Source organism: Artibeus jamaicensis, unplaced genomic scaffold, assembly GCF_021234435.1.
Source record: "Artibeus jamaicensis isolate MK-2021 breed Jamaican fruit bat unplaced genomic scaffold, CSHL_Jam_final scaffold_474, whole genome shotgun sequence".
Lineage (NCBI taxonomy): Eukaryota > Metazoa > Chordata > Mammalia > Chiroptera > Phyllostomidae > Artibeus > Artibeus jamaicensis.
Window position 1 is genome coordinate 28,372,901 of NW_026522046.1, and position 23,502 is coordinate 28,396,402.

Sequence of the window (23,502 nt, forward strand, 5' to 3'; positions counted from 1 at the left end):
ACAAGCTTTGTAATTTGTACCTTTTATGTGTCCCTACTTTTTCTTTTCATTAAAAAAAAATGGAGGAAGTATTAGTACCCTCCTGTGAAAACTATTGTATAGTTAATCGGGTTAACAGACACTTAGTAAGTCCTTTCCAAAGTTGGGCCCTTCCTGCTTCCCTTCCTTTCTCTAAATCTCTGAAGGTCAAGTTAAGGCTGAATTTTTTCCTCTCTTTGTTCTCTTCCTATTTTCTTTCTCCTGGCAAACCCGTCTTTGTCACAACTTGACTATCTCCTGCCTTTATTTCTTTTCCTCTCAATTTCATTGACATGTGAACTCTATTTTACCAGTCAAAAATTTATTTTTCAGTATATAAACTGGTAGATTTTAAGTGACCACTGTTAGCAAGGCCTTAAACTAGGGGGGAGGGGCGTAAAGGAAGAAGTCATACCCCACAAGCAGTTTAAGACTCTACGGCTTATGGGCATCTTACTGTTTCATTTTTTTATATCTGACTTTAAGACATGAACCCTGCCCCATAAAAGGCTAGGGAACTATGACATAAAAAATTGTGAAATAAGTTCAAATATTATCCTTAGTGTTTTCTCATTGTGAATATTTGCTTTATTTCATCAGAGAGTGAAGTACACACTGCTTACCTCAGGACTAGAAGGTTCTGATCTCTTTAAGCAACAATTTAAAAGAAACATTAAACATGTGGTGGTTATCAGACCAATGACACCCTGGATGGATAATGTATTTTTTGTATTGATAAGTTATAATAACTCTTAACCAGGTGTATGAGGCTATATCTTAGTCACAGGAATGCCAAGTGCACTTTACCATTGTCATCGAAGCCGTGGGTAATTTCGTGTCCTATGACCATGCCGATGCCCCCGTAGTTCAGTGATTTAGACTGCTTGGCGCTGAAGAAGGGGGGCTGCAGAATGCCAGCCGGGAAGACTGCAAGAAAAGGTGATTGAGGATTATTTGTGGCATTTTTGGGAGGGACAGCAGGCCTGGGGTTGGCTTCTTGCCTGCAAAGCTGTTTTCCTGTATATCCATTTCACTTATTTATACACAAAAATCTTTTGTGATAGAAACAAATGCAGGCCTTTTATTACTGGTAGCAACAAAGGGTTTAGCCCGGACTCATCTGTAATTTGTAAACACAATTTACCGGACGATCTCGAGTAAGATTATTTTTGCTATAAGGAGTTTAGAGCAAGGCAGAAATTATCATTCTCATGCAGAAGGTCTTTTCCCCATTGTACATATTTAGGAGAAATAGTTACTTAATAACACAGGCATTAATTTTAATGTTATCTCTAGCATTTTATCCATTTACCATAGTTTATTAAGTAGAGCCACCCCATCAAAGGTACCCCCAGTTGCATAATCTTATTTTATTTTCACCAAGAAACCTATGACTATTTATTTCCTTATATATAATCGTTCTTTTTCTCTACTGTCCCACCCTTGCACCTGTACCTGCCCATGGGGAGCAGACGTGTGTGTCTGTACCTATGTTTGTTTGTTTTTTTAATTCATTTTTTTCAGTTTATCTCCAGTACCTAAAACTAGCATAGTGCCTGGAACATTCTAGGTGCTTAGAAAGTGGGTTGAATAAATAACTAACCAATGATGAATGAATGAATGAATTTACTGCGGTATCCTAAAGACTTTCATAAATAACAATTTTATGTCTACCCTGATATCTACATTAACTTGCTAACTTTCTACACTTAGATGTCTTAATGGACTCTTTAAACTCCATGTTTCAAACATCAAATTCCTCATTTTCCCCTCTGAGCCATCACTCTCTTGACTTTATTATTTCTGTTAACAGCATGCAAAGGGTCTCAATTCACGCAACTTGAACATTTTCCATGTATCTCGGGTGCCTCCTTTCTGTAACAAAGTCTTACAAGTCTGCTTAGGAAAAGACCAGATCACATACTTCCCTTCCAGGACCATCCCTTTTCTCCTCCTGTCAGTCAGTCTGACTGACATCATCCTCATTCACACTTGCCTCAGAATTAATTTCCTAATTGGTTTCCCCACTTCCTGTCTCACCACCTATTGTATTCAGTATAATGTACCTTAAATCTAATCTATCCTGCAGCCAGATATCCTGCAACTTATTATCACTTCCCTGCTAAAAAACCTTGCTCTCTAACTAAACAGAATCTTCTGCCTGGCCTGGTTCCACGGTTCTCTCCTACTTGTACACTGCCCTCATGCCCTCCCTTTCGTTCATAATGCTCATAATTTAGTAATTTTATCTTTCATGCTTTAAAACTCTAGTATCCACTGAATACCTGAAGCAGTATGTTCTGTAACAAAAAATATCATCAGCATGACGTCTATTACTTGCAAAGCCCTGGACCACTGCTCTGTGGGATACCAGGAATACAAGAGAAGGGCCCTGACCTTAAAAATTGTAATATCTAGTTAACAGAGAGTAGCAAATGTTGTTTCTTCATCTTTCAGGTTGGGTGAACATGACATAGCCTTGCATTTGTCTCAGGAATGAATATTAGTTATTTACACAGAAGACTTTAAAAATACACGGGGCAATTTAAGTGTTCTTCAGATCTTTAAAAAAACTGCAACATTGCTCTAAGATTCAAAATGATGGAATAATGAAACAATAAATAGGTTTGTCCTTGGTGAATTTTGATGGAAGTGATACCCACATGTGGCTGCGTGAGCTATCAACAGTGACAAGAACTAATTTTTAGCTTAAACTATAAAAATTACGTGCAGTACTTTATTAACTTGAAGTGAACATTATCTCCCACACTATGTACTCTGATTAAAATCCACCCATTATATAAATGTTCTTGTAAAACGTGCTAGCAAGACTAAACATTAACTGTAAAGATCCTGCTGCTTTAATTATACCCTGATATGCCATTCTCCAGGCAAGTGATAAGATTTTTATGGCTCATATTAAATGCTAGTCTTCAAGTTCAACTTTGCAAATTATGACTTCTCCTTTCACTCTGTCAGCTAAATCTTTGTGATGAGGATTTTCCCTACTAGCTTTATGGCTGTTATTGAAGTAGACTTCACAACTCTTCATAATAACTAACTGCTTAGTTGTGCATTTTTATGTTCGTGGATGTCAACAAGTTAGTTAATTAAACAAGTCATTAGCCCATGAAACAAAGGCTGTTTCCCTTTGTTCCCTCCCCTTCATTCTCTGGCTTATATTTGTAAGGTTATACGAAGTATGATTTTAGAATCTTTGACATAAAGCTCAAGAGCACAATTAAAATCAATTTTTTGGTAGAAAAAATTAAATGTTCTTCTTATACTAAATGTTTGGAAATATTTACTCTTGATTTTCAAGTCTGAAAACAAGACTCTTAGGAATGAATAAGACAATTTTAGAATACTTTATTATCTCAAGGCAGCCACAGACCACCCAAGGTAGATAAACTAAATATAAATAATCCATAGATCTTCTAAACTTGAAAACGTTTTTGAGTGTTAATGGAAAAGGACAATAAATAAAGCAGTAGTGTCTTCCCTTCAAACTTAATTCCTTGGATAAGATTTTAAGGTTTAATATGACTGAATAGAGCCTGGAGCTCACAGAGAAACGGTTGACAAAACATTCCAGTGCAGCCGCCCTAATGGCGTGGAAGGGTTCTAGAGCTTCCTGGAGCAAATGTGCCAGGAAGGTTTGGGAACTCGTGCATGCATTACACACTTTTGGTGTACTCTGCAACGGTTCTAGAGGTTGACTAATGTTGAACTGATGGGAAGTGGTGGAAGTGCATACAAATTGGAATCTAGCCTACATGTGAGAGTTATGACAAAAGGTGGCAATTGAATTGAAAAGTAGAAGTTATTAATATAGCCCTTGATATGATAATAAAACAGGTTATTTAATTTTTTTTACCGTAACATAACAAAATCAATCCCATGAGAAATTTTATGCAATTTTATTCAGGGAGTTTGTGTGAAGGTGGGAGGGTCCTTTATGAGACACATGCTATTTTATACCAATTCTAATTCTGTGATGCATGTGATACCCAGGCCATTAAGACAATGTTAACGGACTATAGAAATGATCCCTGAAAGTATAGTCTTATAATTAATAAAATATATATTAAAAAAGACAATGTTAAAACAATGTTGCAAAAGTTATATGTTTATGACTGTACACATCTGCACAAATACACATACTTTTATCAAGAAGTGAGAGGGAGATCAGAATCTTCCATTTTTTAGTTAAGACAATCCCCACTTTGAAGATTTGGCTGAATTGTCAAAGAGAAAACGTCACATGTCAAAGATCTTTCCCCCCCGTGACACCTTCCCTTTCTCTGAACTGCTATTATTAGCAGATGAGCATATGAAGAGAGGTTAACAATTTTCTAAATTTCATTTTTCCTTCAGATGAATTATCTTAAGAATCTTTAAAAGGTCTTTCTTGTGTATTATGAGTGCTTGTTACAGCCAATTCTTGATGAAGATTTCCGGGGTAACAGTCTACTTTGCGACCCATTGGGCCATTTGCACCTTCCTTTTCTTTTTGCTGTGAGCTGCTTCGGTTTGAGGGTATTGACCACAAGATGGGAACATTCCCAGGTCTCCTCTGATGAAGGAATCTCTGATATGGACCACTTTTGAGCCAGCTCCAGGAATAGAGGGTGATTCAGAGCCAAACAAGGTTCTGTCTTGACCTGGACTACGTGGACCTGCTCTAGAGAATAGCTGAAGGGATGAATTGGGTGATCTTATGGAGCCTCTGTCTGGCTCTGCTTGTTGGGACAACTCAGTACCAGGTCTGATAGGATCCAGGGCCCTCCCTAAGAGGGATTAAAATGATGCTCTATCCTTTCATCTGCCCTAATGAAGAAGCCCAATCCAGGCTGCCTTGCTCTCTTTGCCTTGGGATTCCATGAAAGGTTAATGATCTCATTTAAGTCCAAGTCTAGAATGAACTAGATGTTACACTGATGGAATTACTGAATATAAAAAAGAGGTCTTTGAAGTACAGCCTCTCTCTAGGGATAACGGCACTTCTAAGGAAAGGTTTGAATGGTTTCTAGGACTACATTTCCAGGGACAGACAGCAGGGTCCTGAGTTGATCATTAAACGGACTCTGGTCTGAGTTCAGGTAATCACTTTACTTGCTGGGAAATGTTTTAGCCTAGAAAATACCTTGAGCTAATTGATTTTAACCCAGGGAACCTGCCATACTTATTATCTACTTTTCTGATTCTAACTCATTTTCATGTCACATACCAAAATAAATTCCAGCTGGATTACAGATTGACTCAAAAAATAAAAACCATAAAACCACAAAAGAAAATGTAGTTAATATCTTTTCTTAAAATACCTATTAGAAAAATTTTTATTTATTTTTTACTTTTAGAGAGAGGGGAAGGGAGGGAGAAAGAAAGAAAGAAAGAAACATGGATTAGTTGCTTTTCCCATGACCTGGCTCAGCTAGAAACCCAGGCATGTGCCCCGGGGGGTAATCAAACCATTAACTTTTGGTTCCCTTTGGTTCGCAGCTCCACAACCCAAGGTGCTCAGTCCACAGAGCTACACTAGCCAGGATAGATAACTTCTTAATTTAACTCTTTGTAGGTTTAAAAGCAAAGAGGAAAAGTATAATCTAATTTTTAAATAAAATAAGATTTTCAACTTCTTTTAAAGTTTGTTTTGTAACCAATGGTAAAAATCTTGCAGGATTTTTCATCATTTTAAATCTAATTAGTAACAAAATTCAAGAAAAACAATGCTTAGGGTAGACTCTGAGATACAAAGAGAGTAATTTAGAATAATGCTGAAATTATCTCCTCTCTTGATTCTTGACCACACTTAGAAATAAAGGACAGTACTGTTTAGAATACCTCTGCTAGTATTGAATCAATTAGGTGTCTTTGTATACACTAAAAACCCTTAGGGAAATATGGAGCTATTACCCTTAGGGAAATAGGGGCATTAGGGAAATGCCATCGGCATTTATGTAGTCATTAATTATTAAGAAAGGGGAACAGAGGGATTCAGACACTGAGCTTAATAAACTGGGGGGAAAAAGCCTGCTTAATGAGCGAGGAAGCTACACCCCAGGGATCCCAGCACAGCTTGCCAAGGGGATTAACACTCCTCCCTTCCCCCTGCAGTACTGGACTGTTGGGGGCTATAGGGTGAGGTGCCAGATCAAAGAGGCCTGTCAGTCTAACCAGAGGGTATAAACCCATCCAAAGCCTGTGTCAGCTTGGAAAATTGATTGGGTCTTTTGAAAAGATCCCCGGTCCATCCCAAATCTAAACTAATATAATCCCAGGGGAATACACACACACACACACACACACACACACATACTCTTTTTCTCTCTTTTTCCCCCAATGACCTACACTCAGAGTGCACTCATCTGTTCTCTCCGTGGCCATGGGGTCTTAGCAGCCCCATGGCCCCTCTCCACACAGGCCCCAGGAGGAGCCCGAACACCACGGCACAGCCATGGACTGCAGCTGGAAGCAGGAAGGAAGCTACTTGGGTGCTGGACTGGGCTGCATTTTAATATAGAACAGAAACTCTGGGCAGTGGCCTACTGAAGACAAGATTGGGCTTCTTCCACGGTGACACAGACAGAGATGGGGCATTGGGAAGTCGGGAGGGGAACCCCCTTAATTTTGCATCATCAATAAGGCATACCACAGAGTCCCATTCTCCTGTGTGGGTCTCAGGAAACTCTTTTCCTCATGATACCACAAGAACTCATTTTCCACCAGTAACAAACCTATTTATGTGATACTTAAAAGAAAGTTAAAGATGTCAAGGTCTCCCAAGAGAAAAAAATATATTCTATTAAGGCATTTAATTATTACATATATTGTTTCCTCATATATTACTTTTGATGCATATTTCTGCTATGTTATTATTAGTGAACACATGAGATTTTTTCTCTTTGGGTCAAAAGTGGTTAAGAAAATTTAATTTGCTATGTTTCAACCTAATATAACTGACTTTTTAACTTTCTGAGCCCTATGCCATCTCCTAGAAAAAAAGATGAGACAGAACAGGACCATTTCCATCAAAGCCAGAATACAGAATTGCAAGGAAAATCAAATCTTTAAAAAGTTGGTTACTGGAACCTTCAACTACTTGAAGATGTTGATACTTAGGAAGTCTTACAGCCCATATGGCTTTATAGCAATATAAGGGAATTTTAAGAAATATTTAGAAATTAAAAAAGGACTTAGAAACAAACCAGCTAAAAATGAGAATTGTTTAAAACAACTATTTAATGTGATTTGTACTAATTAAATATTTTCAATTATAATGAAAAGAGATACAGAGATAAATTCACTTTCAAAGAGTATATTCAGTTAATCAGTAACAGCTATGCTTTTATGGGGAGGGCTATAAATTGGTCATGCAATTCACTACAGGTTGAAAATAGTAAAGGAATAATAAAGAATTATGTAGGAACAGACCTTACCTATCTGATTTCTGCCTGAAGAATAAAATGCGTTGACTACAGCTGCCCCACTTATCCACCTATAGAAAATATAAAAACTCATTATTAATGGAACTGCATTATTTGATTCAATCTACTCAACACAACAGAAGCACTGTTACTATTCCTAGATGCATGGTAACTTTGTTTGAATTATGTTGAAAAAGTTAAAATCAGCTCACTAGATAAGAAAGTACATTTAAAAGTATTTCTACTTCTTGAAAAATCAGGACATATCCGGGTCAGTAATCTGTTATTTGATTTGCATGAATTTTTATCAAGGCATCTGATAGTATAAAACCCAAAGAAATGTATCTCTTTAGAAATTACAGTGGATTATCATTATATTGAAAGGTGTTTAACTTTGTGTTCCTGACACCAAGTAACTATGTATGGCCAACAGTTCTGGAGCAGTTGACAGTGTATTCAAAAGGTAATGTACCTCTGATGATTGTTTAAAAATATTTTTTCAAAAGAGACATCCCAACTAATAGACCAAAGGTTTATTTTTGTTTGATGACTGTAAAATGAAAACCAGGTGGTTCTTAAATAGATTTAGACAAATCCATTTAAGATCTGTCTGACTATTATGCATGACTCAGGCTCTGTATAGATTCTATAGCTTCTATCAAACACAACTTCTGAATTCAGAAGAATGTAGTTTAGTTCAGGAAATGAGAGTAACTATAAGACTCCATTACACTATAGAAAAAGAGCTCCAAGATAGTAGTAATTCAAGGGTAGTGTTAAGCAAAAAGATAGATGCCAATGTTCCCTTGTCTTTCTACTCAAATGTTATAAAGACTGCATATCAATAATCATAACTAAGCACTTTTCTGCACCAGAAGTATTATTCCTATCTTAGAGACTAATATGTATTAGTTTGACATATAGTTTAACATATTGACATTAGTTTAACATATTAGTTAGTCTAATAATAGAATAATATGCATCCTTATATAGTAATTGAAAAATGGACACTTTAACTTCAGATTAATGTCTTAAATGTCAGCACATATGCATACACTTAAAGACTACATTGTGGCTATTCTGCTTTCAGAGCAATGATTAGTGTGGCAATTATTATCCTACTCACAGAAGGAGCTTACAGTAATTAGTACAATGAGGTTAAGACAGAACTGTTTCCAGACTCTCCCTTGTGAGGTAAGCAGAACAAAGCCAGCTGCCCAAATCTCCAATGAGCTACAATTTCAGTAACTATCGTGGGAGGTCAGATGTGAATTCTACTCTTCTTTCTTAAAAGTAGCTGAGGAAGAGCTGTATATAATGTGTCTGATAAATTCTATTTAAGTATGGGTTTTATCCCAATAACATGGCTAGGACATTCGTATAAGGGATGTGGGACTTAAAAAAAAATCCAGATAACATTTCTGTGAATTTTTCTTTAGGAAGAAAATGAGTTTGAAGATAGAGGGTGTGGGAGGGAGGATGGTTGATCAATGTGTTTCTTGTTTAGTTTGAGGTTGTTTTAAATGGAGAAAAACATTTCAAACAGGATGGGGTGACTGGTATACCAGTCCTCCCTAGTCTAATTACAGCTGAGTCATCAATATTTTAATTTCTCAAAGGCTGATGATTACAAGCACATACGTTTATTTGTTTTCATTAAACTCCACTTGCTTCCCACATGATTTGCAGTGACTCACAGCAACATCATGTATTTGTAAGCCCAGGAGCACCAGTCGGAAATGGAGAGATCAGAAATGATGTAACACAGGTCGATTTTGTTTGTGTGACCAAAAGCATGCCAGTAGATTGTATGCATAAACAGCTTATAATTATTTCGATTGTTACAAAAGTTAATTCAACCTGCTTCCAGGTCTCAGTTGTTCTAAATTTCAGTTTCTCACTTATGAACTTCTAATGTAGTGATAGTATACTCTGCATGAGCTTTTATGGGTAATCACAAATAATATGCAAATTGTTGGGTGTGGATTCAGGCACAATGCTAATATTGAAATAGGAAAGGTGCCCACCCAGACATTTAAAAAAAAAATAGGTACCTTTCAGAGGTAAGGAACTAGGTATCTGAAACTTACATTTTAGACAGCAACAGACCTCAGAACTGGGACATAGATGAATGAATACTACCCATCTCATGTTCATTGCTTTTGTAAAAATAAATGTCAAACCTTTCATTCTGGTGCTTTTCTGCTCTTCTGTTATATTGCTTCGAAGGGCTTATGGCTGCATTTGATTAATATTTGCAATTTTGTAGCAGGGAGGGTTTTACGCATTAAAATGCCCACTGTGAATTGTCCCTTCAATAGATAGCTATATATGACCACAGAATACTTACACAAAATTAGAATTATGGTGGTCAGGTTCACAGAGGACTAGTGTTTACTGTTTGCCTTTTCTTCCTCCGGGTGTCTCCCCACGTGCCCTCAGATCACCTCTGAGGAATTTACCCAGATTCATTTGTCGTAGACAAACCATCCCTGGGAATGACTGGAACGTGAAGTACTGTGATTCGATTGTTACATAGTAAATAAAGTGCAGATAACACCTAGAGGCTCAATGTCAAAAATTTGTGGTCAAGAAGCTGCACTAACGGTGAAGGGATTGCGAAGTACAAATTGGTAATTACGAAACAGTCACAGGATGTAAAGTACAGCACAGGGAATATAATCAATAGTGTTGTGATGACTATACACACACATAGTGCCAGGTGGGTCCTGGAAAAATCAGGGCAGACACTCTACGAAGTGCATGATTGTCTAACCACTACGCGTTATACACCTGAAACCAATACAAAATAATATTGAATGTAAACTGTAATTAAAAGAAGATTTCAAAAAAAAGCCAGTGCAAAGACAGTATTTTCAAATGAAATGGTGATGTAATGAAACACTATGTTCTTTTGATTTGGATGTAGCCTCCAAGTTTCAGGAGAAGCTTCCATTTATGTGACACAGACGAATCAACCCTGAAGAGCAGTACAGAAAAGAGAAATGCACAAATGAAGAGAAAAACAAAAGGTGGTGGTTCTTCCCCTAAAATAATGGCTAGTGCAGGCTGCCTGAGGAGACTGTTAGAGTGGGAAGGTCAGAACTGGCAGCTTCTTGAGCAGGTATAAACCCGCAACGTAAGTCAAGTCTCACCATGTTCTTTGATTTCTCTTCCTGCCTCCTGCGGTCTGTATGTATGAGTAAAAATGTGTGTGGTATGGTATAAGGCAAAGAGTAGGAAAGCAAGATGGAAGAAAACTTTATTTTTAATTTCTGAGACACACTTTTGCCAGGTAAACTTGTCCTTTGGGGCTTTCAATGGTGGAACAAAGAAGGTTGCTACAGGCAGCTCGCACCTCAAAGCTGAGCTAACAGTGTGGATGGGAAATATAACTGCTACATGCTTGAGAGGGGGACCAGGTGTTTCTCTTCTAGCTCTCATTACCCTGAAGAACCTAAGTGGTGATAAACTGAGAGCACACAAACATCGTTTTTATAGCAGGGAAGAAAAGCAGACATGGACAGCATGATTCTACAGCTTTCTGGACTAATAGACCCCACTGGGTGGCAAAAACACCTGGAATAAAACTTCTCGTTCTACCACTCATGTGTAACTTTAAAACTTAAAACCACAGAACTGTTAATTGAACACAGAAAGTGTTCAATTTCTCAGCATCTCATGGTCTTAAAGGAACACCTTCGAAATCATCAGTGCAGCACAGCGGTTTGCTCTGCCCTTCTCAGGTGCTGCTGAAAAGGAGAATTCTCATTTTGTAATCACAGTAACCACTGTGATTCTTTACATTTATTAATACTAACTCTTCCAGACTTCCAAGCTTTCTATATGTTTTCATTTATCTTTCAAACCACCCATTAAGAGAAATGAAGCATCCAATGTTCAGGTGTAGAAACTGAGGCACAGTATGGTTACCAAACTCTTTTTTCTGATACTTATAAACTAAATGATACAACTGGAAAAAACATGTAAACTAAAAAGAAAGAGGACCCTAACACTCTCCAGTTAAATCCCCGTCTCTAAGCTGTTGATCTAAATCATACACAATGAAATGCAAAATTTCATTACAATGATGAACGCCATTTTCTTGCCAACCTCTTTAAAAGTGGAGGTGCTCGTTTTTTAAATTGCTCCTGCAGGGGGAAAATTTTTTTCCTCTACCTTTCCACGTACTTTCAGCTGATCTAATAATTAACATAAAGCAGATTAACAGGAAAACAAAAACAAATGTAATCACATATGTATGGGAGCCTTACATAGGCACGAGGAGGCCAAAGCCAGCCAGGCAGTCAAGACTCACAAGGCTAAGCAGGAGAGCTCCATAGACAAGGAAGTCAATTCACAGGAAGATGGAAGAGCAAATGTCTGGTAAGCAAATGTTTGCCATGCCACCCACCCGACAGCGGGACCCAGAGAAATGTAAACAGTCCCTGCTGAGTTCCCCACAGCTCGTGCACACTCTGTAGTTATCTCTAGTAGTAGCCTTCATTGAAGTTTTTTTCTTTTTTATGTACTTTAGGAGGAGGTGAAAAGATTTCTTTGAGTCTTTGGGGCCTTGTCATCAGCTCAAAATAATCTGCATCAAAGTGGCACATCCTGACAGGAGTGCTGTGGTATTTCATTCTGGGGAGGCTTGTTCTGAACCCCTTCACTCCACAGGGCTCCCTCTTAGCCTACTAGGCTTGAGAAGGCTGATCTCCATACCCCCCTGAAGTCCTGCCATGAGCAGACAGTGACAAAAACAGCTATTTAACGAGTACCTATGTTATGTAGCAGGCACATCACACAGTACACAACACAACAACCCCACTGGGCAAAAGCAGATGTTATCGTCCTAGTTTATAAAGGAAGCATTGAGGTGGAGTGGTATTATGTAGGTTGTCTCAATCCACACAGCGACTAAGTTTCAGGGCAGAAACCTTAAGTCGGGGCTGCCTACTCCCTCCACCTCTGAGCCCTCAACATCCCCACCACCACAGCTCCAAGGCTCCACAGAACAGTCTTTCCACTGTTCTGCAAGGAGCCGTTTTTTTCTCCAGAGGCAAAAGCACGGCAGGACCAAAGAGCCTCATTAAACTGGCCATTGTCACATAAGAGTTGTTAACATAACTGAAGTGCTCTGGTGAGTCATCTCACTGTCTGAGCACTGAGAGCAGCTCCTATTCTGACATTAAATGGAGAGAATCCACTTCTCCTTCAGCCAAAGGCGAAGGAAATCACTATTCTGATTTTCTTCCTAGAAGTCATCCATTGGTTGTGTGTGGGTCTGAGATGGGCAACAAGCGCACTCTTTTGAGTCTTCAATGGCTTTATACGTGTGTACAGACACAAGTGTGCACACCCCTATGTGCCAAGTACAGAGAAATTCTAATTTGGGACTTAGGGGTAGGTGGATCATTTCTGCCAGAATTTCCTTTTGGTGACTTTTCTTGTGATTTAGAATAATCTTGGAATCTTTTAGAAAAGAATAGAAACCTTCTCCATCTTGCAAAATACTTAGCAATCACAGAATATTTTAAGTCTATGGTCTGTCCAGCCCATTAGATTATGACTCCATGAAGGCAGGGATATTTTATGTTTTGTCCTTTTAAAAAATTACTCTAAGAACACCTACATAAGATGTATCTTCTTAACACGTTTAAGTGTTAAGTAAGTGGGACCAGCGGGGGGTGGAGGGCTCGGGCCTCAGAGACGTTCTGCAGGCTGCAGGGGTGACGCAGCTGGAAGGAAGCTGTGCGCCCCCTGGATCTCTCCCTCTCAGGAGGGCGCGGCTATACAAGTTCCAGGATTCTTCTGCAGAGTTCTCCCAGTTTAACATTTCAACCTATAAATTATTTATCTTCCCTCCCTACTTCTTCCCTAGAAGAAAGAAAAGAAAAAACAAAACCCTCTTTGGGTGCTAATTAAAAAACAGAAATATTTTTGCTGACAAAATACGTTTTGTTTGTAACTCTGAAACACATTAGAAAATTGCAAAGTTGGGTGGTTTAAAGAGAGTGTAAAAGATTACAATTTCTTTCTATTAGGCATAAGCAGAGCATGAGCACAACCCGGGAGATGCTGCCATGTGGAGCTGGTGATTTGTCCAAGTTTAGTCTACCTGCTGTTCCCTCTTTCTTGCTGAGTACTACTTGATGAGCCAAATAATTTTCCCCAAATCTTCCCCATGAGTCTACAGGCATCTGTGCCCCAAGTGTTTGCATACGTACCCTTGATACAGGGTGCAGCCAGCAGAGGGGGACCCCCAAAAAGATTTGGAATGATGTCCAGAATTCAAAGTGTATAGGAATATTGGAGAGACATATGAGATGTCCTCACCCCCCCCCCCCAAGGGACCAATAGAGCAGGGCCATTGAGAGCTGTTTTGCATAACAACAATTTTGTAGCTATCCTCTGGAGTGATTATTTAACATATCTATAACCTTTAACTGGTTTCATAGATGTGTTAAATAGCTGTGGCCAAGTTTTTGAGCCAGGGAGAAGGGAGTAGCTTGGACTCAGGATGTAACTAGGGGCTGCACCCCTGAGTGAGAGCACCTAAGTGTGAGCTCTTTGGAAAAGATGGGCTCCAGGACATGAGGGGAGAACTGCCCAGGTGAAAGGGAAAACCACGCAGCTTTGCCAGAATGGAGATCCCTGCAGCCTGGTGAAGAAGAAAGCCACATGCTTTTGGTGGAGTGCGGACTCCTGCAGCTTTGGTAGAAGAGGCCCACGTGACTTTGGGGTGCCCCCTTTGGCTGCGGGGCCTGAAAAGCAAGAGAGACTTTGACTGGAACTGGGTACAAAGGACTCTTGCCAGTGGACCATGAGAGGGTACCACAGTACTTTGGATTAACTCAAGATCCTGCAGAGTGACACAGCTGACGGTGCCAGCGGCCTGCAACACAGACGTGTGCTCTTTTCCTGATTTACAGTACCCGGAGTTGGGACAGTGGGAGAAGGGAGCACTGTGTGGGTGTAGGTGTATACCCTAAAGGACTTTGATATTTTAGTGGAGGCGTTAGGCCTGAATAGCATTAAATAAACATTTTGTTTCCTTTTCACAAATCTCTGGCATTGAGAGATGTCTTTCCAATTGGCGGCGGACAGAAGAGCCCAGTAGATATTAGTATTTTGTCCTTGGGAGGGGCCCCTGTTGTATAGCAGTTTTCGGCATCCCTAGGTGGGCCGAATATTGTGTTGCCCCTCCCCCAGACCTCTTGTTCGGTAACACCCTGGACAGGTCCTTTTAGTGCCCACCTCTGTTACATCTCATTCACCAAGCCAGTCCCACACAACTATATATATTTTTGATAATCCGTTTCACTGGAACAGGACTTACTTAGAAAGTGATTCTAGAAACATCTGCAAAGAGGAAAATCAAAAAGGAGTATTTCAGAAAGAGGTGGGGCACTTCCCCACCTCTCAAGAATATGTTCTTTCCTTCTTGGCTCACTTGATGTGCAGAAGCCAAGGAGGAAGACATTGCAGCTCCTATCAAAGCTTTGCAGTCAGGGCCATAGAGTTTTAATGCTAGAAAGGACCTTAGAGATGCCATACAGGCTGAACCAACCCATTCATCCTATAAATAAGGACACTGCATGGCTTTTCAAAGGCCGCAAGTAGTAACAGGCAGAACTGGGACAAAAAAAGGTGGCACTGACTCAAAGCAGGAGCAAAACTATGTCACTTCACAGGGTGCAGACCTCCCTGCCACTGCTGGTGGGGTTGGCCTTTCAGGAAGAACCACCGAGAGCCACCAACGTTGGGCTGTCTGCCTCAGGGGTGCCACTTAGCTCACGGCCTTCCCACCATCCCATCAGAAAAACAGCAGGCTTGATGCTCTGAAGGGGACGGCAGAGAGGAGGCAAGCATTTTGTTCTGTTTTTAGTGAAGCCTCTGTTCACTTCAATATTAATTGAAATGCTGACATGTTTCCAGGGAATGTTTTATTAATAAGCAAAGATTTAATTGTGGCCTTAAAAAAAGTGCCACCACCTACCAATCCCACCTTTCATCAGAAGCCTGTTTTGCACTGGACGGTGAGTCCCACAGGCAAGGGCCACATCTCACTCGCGTCTTTTTCCTCCACAGCCATTAGCACTGTGTGCCGCACACACTGTAGGTACTCAGTGCTTTTATGTGGATGAACAGCAGCAAGAAGGGTTCAGCAGTGAAAGAAGTCTCTTTAGGTTGTAAAAAGTCCTTGGCTCAACAGCCATGACTTGTAACCCCTGGCACTACCCGTCCCAATTATATTATACAAAGTCTTGTCCCAAGAAATGAACAAAACGGCATCAAGTTTAAAAACAAGAGAAGAAAAATTCGTGTTTTTTTTGTCCTGGTATATCTTTTTCTTTTTACAGGCTTATATTTTCTATGGACTATAAGAAAATAATCATGCTACAGAAAGTAAATAATTTTATATACAGTCATGCCATGCATAACATTTCAGTCAATGCCACTGAATATATGATGGTCCCACAAGTTTATCATAGAGCTGAAACATTCCTATTGCCCAGTGACATCCTATCCTGGCAATGTCACAGCAGGATGCATTACTCATGTGTTTGTGGTGATGCTGGTCCAAAAAACCTTCCGTGTTGCCAGTACTGTAAAAATGTAGTATGTACAAGTATGTACAGTACATAATACTTGATGATAATAATGGATTATGTTACTGATTTAAGTCTTCACTATACTCTTTTTATTGTTAGAGTTTATTCTTTCTACTTCATAAAAAGAAAAAGTTTGCTGTAACAATGTGCTCCATCATACCCACAATGATCTGCATTTCATGTTTACTACGTCTCTTGATTGCATCATTTCCTTTTGTGGTTGATTTTATCTTCTGTTGTTTTGTACAGTAATATGCTGTACTTAAAAACAATACCAGTACAGTAAGTCCTCATTTAACGACATCCATTAGTTCTTAGAACTGTGGTGAAATAATGCGTAATGAAACAGATTTCACCATAGGCTTGTTGTTGATATAAACAAGAGTTAAAAGTTTCTACTTAAGCATCTCATCGACATTATAATAAAATAAGGTTGAACAAAACAACATTATTCAGGAACTTGCTGTGCCTGGTTCCCCCACCCACAGGGAAGTACATCAAAATCTAGGGTGGTGGATCTGGTTGGGTCATCAGTACCATTTCCAATGCTCCCCAGATGACTCCACTGTGCAGCCAGAGTTTAGAAACCTTGTGTTCAGTCTACAGGCGTTAGAGAGGAAGGAGAAGGAAGGCTGGCATCCTTAGAAGCCATAGTTCACTCGTGATTGACTCTCAGAATCCCCGGTACTAAAAAGCTCAGAAGCTGGGAAATATTCAGAAAGTACTACTGAGCTCTGCATGCTGCCGAACAAACATTCATTAAAATATTATATACAAGTTTGGTTTTTGATTATCTATTGTAAAGAGAAAAGGACTCAGAAAATCAATGCATGTGATGACAAAGCATAAAAAGAGCAAACTACATCACAAAATGATTTTGGAGCAGAGGCTACATCAACTTCAAAAGAAAACATCAAGCTATATTTCAACAACTATTTTTAAAATTAGAGAAAGACAAGTACCATATGATTTCACTCATATGTGGAATCTAATGAACAAAATGAACTAACAAGGAAAACAGAGACAGACTCGTAGACAGAGAGCCCTCTGACAGCTGTCTGGGGAAGACAGTGGCTGGAGGGATTGAGCAAAGAAAAAAAAAGAGAAAAGAGAGAAAACTTGTGAACCTCAATACACTGCGGTGTTCCTCAGAGGGAGGCAGGCATTGGAGGTGGAGGAGGGAAAGGGGGGATAAATGGTGATGGATGGAGACTTCACTGGGGGTGGTGAACACACAGTTCAGTGTCCGGATGATGTGATGTGATGTGCCTGTGAAACCTGTAGAATTTTGTTAACCAGTGTCACCCCGATAAACCCAATAAAAAGGAGGAAAAAAATTAATGCAATCTTTCCCTTTAAAACATAAATAAATAAATACATAACTTCTTGTGTCATGTGGATGCAGGTTATATTAGCTATTCTCATAAAGAATATTTGACACTTTTTGTCAGTAGATAATTTACAGTGTTAACAATGATTAAATGTAAATATATATATTTTAAAGAAATAAAAATGTTCAGACTTGTCAGAAATTTCTCGAAGTATAAATCTAACAACCCACGGAGTATTTTTTTCTGATGACTGTGTGGGTTTCTAGAGAAAATGTTTGTTAATCTATTACAACACCAACCACATGTAACCATTTTCCTTCCTTCTTTGTCAGCTGGGACACAAATCGCTCTCTGACATCTGCAGCCCTGTTTTTAGTCCCAAACAACATAACATTTGGTCCAGTATAAACGTAGGGGTCAGCAAAGGAAATCGGGCCCCCTTTCAGGATAACTGAATGGTTCAAAATGCTGTGGAAGGACTGAACTGTACTGGTTTACCCAGGAGAGGACGCTCTTGTCATCAAGCGGCCCCACTGCACTCTGTACCTTTCTCGACACAATATCTCCCTCTTGGTGGATCAGTTTATTACATCATGTCTTCCCTACTGCCGGGGCCCAGAGCAGGCCACCCTAAAAATATCCCACGACGACATATCTATTACTTTGAATTAGAGCTCTTTGACAAGCAGCCAATGCAAGAAGGGCACATTGACCCTCCCTTCTCTCCTTGAATGCAGGAAATAAATCTCCTTTGTGACAGGTGCCCTCCTTGCTCCAGGGAGGTGGGAGAGAAATCCTTATCCCATGAGTTAAGGAACTCAGGGCCAAAAAGCGGTATCAACAAAACTTGTTATTTCTTTACTAATTTACTGGCCAAGCCCAAACTTTGTTTAGATTTTCCACTAATGAAAACAAAAACCAAAATTTCTTTGTCCTGTCAATTCTTCACAAATGTCCTGTTTCTTTGTCTAAAAGGTATCAAAAGCTGACTGGGTCATCATTTCTCAGAGTGTCATTTCTGATCTCCGGCACTAAAAAGTATTAAATTGCTTTTTCTTCTGTTAATCTGGTCTTAGGTCCATTTTATTATTAGTCCAGCCATAAGAACTCCAGAGGGGTAAGGGGGGAATTCTCCTTCCTCATCACTACTCCCTGCTTTTGTACTGTAACGCAGTATAGTTGAAGTTCACCTTTGATTCTCCCAGAACCCAGTAACACCTAGACTTAGTATTCCAAAATATTATTTTAATAAATAAATACATGAAGGAACAAGTGAATGCATACATGCACCTCATTGGTTTGTTACTGTGTCAGTTACACAGAAATCAAGTTGGTATATTTATTTTTCACTCGCTCATCATTCAATGATTGTTTTAACTGAAAATCTTCTATGTATTCAGCCCTGTGCTGAATGGTCAAAAGGAATAGCCCCTGTTTTTAGCTGCTAAGAACATAGTGAGATGTCAACACAAGCAATTCTAGGGAGGTAAGTGCACAAACACCTAAGTTGATAAATATGTTAGAAACATCCATTTAGTTGCAAAATAAACACTATACCAGTTACTAACACGAGCTACTAATGTTAACCACTAGTGTCAACATGAACCACTAATAAACAGAGATAAAGAGCACGTGAAGGTTGTGAATGGCAGTGATGGTTGTGAATGGCAGTGATGCTTACGTCTCATGTTTGGCCACCACGAGGGTGAGAGAAGTGTTTACACGTGGCAATCCAGGGTGGGGCGGACTTGTGTAATGCCAATGACTCACTGGTCCAAAGGTTAGCAACCAGACCCCCAGCTAAGTCTGAAATCAGTACTGCAGGGACTTTAATCATCTCTCTTCTCTTACCCTTGTTACATTACCAAAGGAGAATACAACAGTCTCCAGTTCTCAAACATTAGATTGTTTTGTTTTTTAAATAGAGAATGCATGACACAGCTTATCCAATCGAGGAAAAATCAGAAAGTGGACAGAAACCTGAAGATCTGACTTTTCAGGCCCGTAGAGGATGAGACAGGAGTCTGAACTCTGCCTGTGTTTACGCACTTTGATGCCTGCCCTTGATACTCTTTAAAGGACACCGTATTTTTCTTCTTAAAATGGAAATTATGGAAACCAAAATAATACATGCAGACCTACCAGTGAAATAAAAGGCAGGACTGTGGCTAGAGGAAAATTCTGAGTATAGAAGCAAAGCCTCAGAGAAGCTTGAAGAAACCATGGGTTACTTGGATAGGTGTCCTGGAGAACGAGGTCACCAAAAAATGCAGAGGGAGAGGCAATAAAATGAAAACAAACCAAAGAAATTGGGTTCCCCGGGAGCACACCTTAATAAAATATTTAAATTTGGTTAAAGCCCTGACCCAACTTTAGTATAATATTCATAGGTGATCTTAAAAGTATTCATACTTCATAGAAGGAGGAAAATTATACTTTTTAACAGTATTATTCTAAGTCAGATTCTTTCTCTTAATCCAACCAAGAGTGGGGGAAAGGACCCTCTTCTGAATAAACATATTAGAGACTGGAATATACTTACTCATCCTTGTCCACCTTTTCTCGAAGCTTCTTCAGTTGTTTATTTTGGATTAACTTCAAATTTTGAATGATATTCTCAAAGTATTCATCTTCCTTGTAGTTCAGCTATATTATATAAAAGATTTGGGGAAAAATATTAATACCAGTACCTTCAAAACTTTTGCTAAAACAATAGAGGATTTTTTCCCCAAATTCTATTAATAAAGTTAACAGAGAGCATTAAAATTTACCAAAGAAGGATTTAGTTCTAATCAGACTAGTTCTCTATTACAGGTCATTGCCACTCTAGCTGAATGACTGCTTCAGTCTATTCTTTTGTAATTAATCAGATAAAGCCAAGTGTCAGGCCAGCCTTACTATATTGATATTAATCTTTATATACCAGATGGGATAATAGCATTTTCTTAGTAGTACTTACTATATGCCAGGCAGTATTCTAAGAATTTTAAATATAGGCAACACTCTTTTAATCCTCTTAATAATCTTATAAAAATAGGCTGCTATCCACCACTTAAAAGCTGTGGAAACTGAGGCACAGACAAGTGCACTTGCCCAAGTTACTGAATGTAGGAGCGGGTATTTGAACCATTGAGTTTGACTTTGATTCTATGCTCTTAGCAAGTTACTGAGTGGTGGAGCCAGGATTTGAACCCGTGCAGCTCAGCTTTGAGTATTATGGTCTCAGTCACTGGGCTCCTGCTATGAGGACCTGCCAGCACTCACATGCTGCAGCCAGCTCCTTTCAAAGGAACAGCCAAGCCTTTCTGCAAATAGAAAAGGAGGAGAAGGCACTGTGGCTTGCAAGCCCCCACGTGAGGCTAGTAGTCAGTGGAGTAGGAATCACTGTCATCTCTGATTTGCACAGTGATTTACCTTGTCATCACCCGAGTTTCAAGGAGTTGTGGTGACCACAGGTGTGCAACAACATCCTCAGCTAGGTCTGAAATCTGTTCTGCAGGGACTTCAGTCATCTCTCTTCTCTTACCCTCATTACATTACCAAAGGAGAATACAACAGTCTCTGGTTCTCAACTATTATTATTTTTTGTTTTCTTTTTAAAGAGAGAATGCATGACATAGCTTTTCCAGCGGAGGAGAAATTAGAAAGTGGACAGAAACCTGAAGATCTGACTTTTCAGGCCTGTAGAGCATGAGACGGGAGTCAGAGCTCCGCCTGTGGTTCAGCACCTTGATGTCTGTTCTTGATACTCTTTAAAGGACCCCAGGTTTTTCTTAGTTCTAAAGTAGAATATACGGAAACCAAAAAACAGATACAAACCAGGCCAATGAGACAAAGGCTAAAACTAAAGCAAACGTGTATCTGTCTTCAGTGTTAAAGGCTTTATATAATATTTAAAACCTATGTTTTTTGGCTACTTTACCTAACTGCTGCCACTCGAAAGCTAGAAATGACACTGCCCCCGGGCCCCAGGTGACATTAGCCCACAGTCTTCATAGAGACTTACCTCCTGGTACTCTTTATTCAGCTTGTTATCATCTGAGATTATGTCATCAGGATAGCCGATTCTTTCTTTAATGGCTAAGGCCTATGAAAATTATAGTATTGAATGTAAGGAAGATTGCATAACTTTTAAACGCAAACACTGTAATTTGCCCATGAATATCAACAGAATAACTTGACCTCATACTGTTTACAAAAAAAACGGTATCTGACAACACAAAGAGACCTTTGAAGTGGCGGCTTCTTCCTGGGGCTAAAAAGAAACAAAAATTTGGTCTGAAATTCAGGTCCTATTGCCCCATCCTCACGTGCTACAAGCTTTCCCAAGGAAACCAAAGTGAAATTTGACAATTCAATATGCCACAGGTATTGTATTTCATGAAATTTTTCTCTGAGAGACTTTTTCTTCAATTTACAGGAGTTAATATTTAGAGCTTCCATTCTAGCAGCTTATAATTATCTTTCCACTTTACTGATTTGGCTGAGAAAATAGATATGGGCTTCTATCCATTCTGTGTGAATATTCTTTCTGAATATTGATCTGTGGATTGCTTTTTTTTACTTATTTATTTTTAGACGGAGGGGAAGGAAGGGAGAAAGAGAGGGTGAGAAACATGTGGTTGCCTCTCACGCTCTCTGCACTGGGGAACCTGGCCTGCCACCCAGGCATGTGCCCTGACTGGGAATTGAACCAGCAACCCTCTGCTTCGTAGCCCAGTGCCCAATCCACTTGAGCCACACCAGCCAGAGCTGATTTGTGGAGATTTTATGCTTTCCTGCGGTCTCCAAAGCTGTATACCTATCTTCTCAAAGTTAAATGAATGACATTAATTACACAAGTGAAAAGCAGGAGATTTCCTTGTTACGTCACATTTACCACTTGCTAACTGCTATTTATGATATTATGTTTATTATTTAGAAATTGTTCCCTTATTCTTTATGATTACCACTTGTTTACTAACCGCTCTATTTTTCTTATTTTCTCAAAGATAATTGACTTTTGAGTCTATCATTTCACATGGCTCTTAAATAACTTAATTGATTAAAATTTTTTCTGGGGAATTAGGCCATCAAATAGATGGGGCTTTGTTACACATCTGTTTCACGGGCCCAGGACTTCCTCAGCGGCTGGGACAGGATATGTGTCACTAAGGCAGTTAGGCAACCCCATTTTCTCACAGTTTCCACACCACCAGCTCCTTCCAAATCAGCCCCTTTTCATTAGCACTTCAATTTCTAGAAGGCCTTTCCCCAGAGTGTTCTGAGAGGCACGAACTTGACTGAAATAAAAGTTACTACAGAAAAAGCATCTATTGTCAAATACTTTGGGTAAATACAGTGATGATAACATTAAGCAGGACTTCTCGGAGTCAAAATTAGGTTACTCTAAGTGTCCAAGAGGAGGAATTAGTCATCCAGGTATTCATTCAATACAGGCTCCAGGGTTTATGATGAGCCAGGTACTTTGTAAGGGGTCGAGGCTTCAATGCCAGGCAAAAATCCCTCCCCCCAGAGAGCTTACTGTAAAGACCAGTGATAGGCAATAAAATGAGAAGTAACTCCCAAGTATGAGGTATGGTGTCATAAAAATCACACCCTAGGAGCACATAACCAGACTAGGTTGGGATCAGGGAAACCTTTCTGCAGGAAGTGTTTCTTAAATTCTTTGACCATGGAACTCTTTTGTGGAACAATCTGGCAGGTCCCTCATTTTGTGATGCCACCTTGGGAAATGATGATGGAGAACAATGCAACTGGCTCCATCAGACAGAAACCTTGTCACGGATATCTAGACCACGAATGCAGCAAATATAGACTAAACTTCCAAGGACATTGTCAGAATGATGAAAATATGGGGGGGCTTAAATTCTAGACCTAATGTACCCAGGGCTCTGAACTTAAAATGTTAGATCTTCCACATGATTTATTCCTGAAAGAGAACTAGACTACATCTTAGGTTTTCTTATTATAATAGGTTTCTGAACTCCTGTTATCAGTTCGAAAAATTGTCTGTTCTTCCTGTCACCTGAACTATGAAAAATAATCGGGTTTCATGAGAATACAGCTCATAAAGCACATACAGTTTTCGCCGGACATGTTGTTCCTTCT

At 39.4% G+C, this 23,502-nt stretch overlaps 1 protein-coding gene across 4 annotated transcripts in view; it reads right to left on the minus strand.

Moving 5' to 3' along the window:
* Window positions 1-23,502, minus strand: part of MME (membrane metalloendopeptidase) — a 91,348-nt gene that overhangs the window by 14,173 nt on the left and 53,673 nt on the right. For all 4 annotated transcript variants that reach the window (XM_037134431.2, XM_037134433.2, XM_037134434.2 and 1 more), the window contains exons 15-18: window positions 21,398-21,478; window positions 19,934-20,037; window positions 7,458-7,516; window positions 826-945 (exon numbers count right to left, since the gene is read on the minus strand). In XM_037134431.2, coding sequence (XP_036990326.2) covers window positions 826-945; window positions 7,458-7,516; window positions 19,934-20,037; window positions 21,398-21,478 — 364 coding nt within the window. The remainder of the gene's footprint in view (window positions 1-825; window positions 946-7,457; window positions 7,517-19,933; window positions 20,038-21,397; window positions 21,479-23,502) is intronic.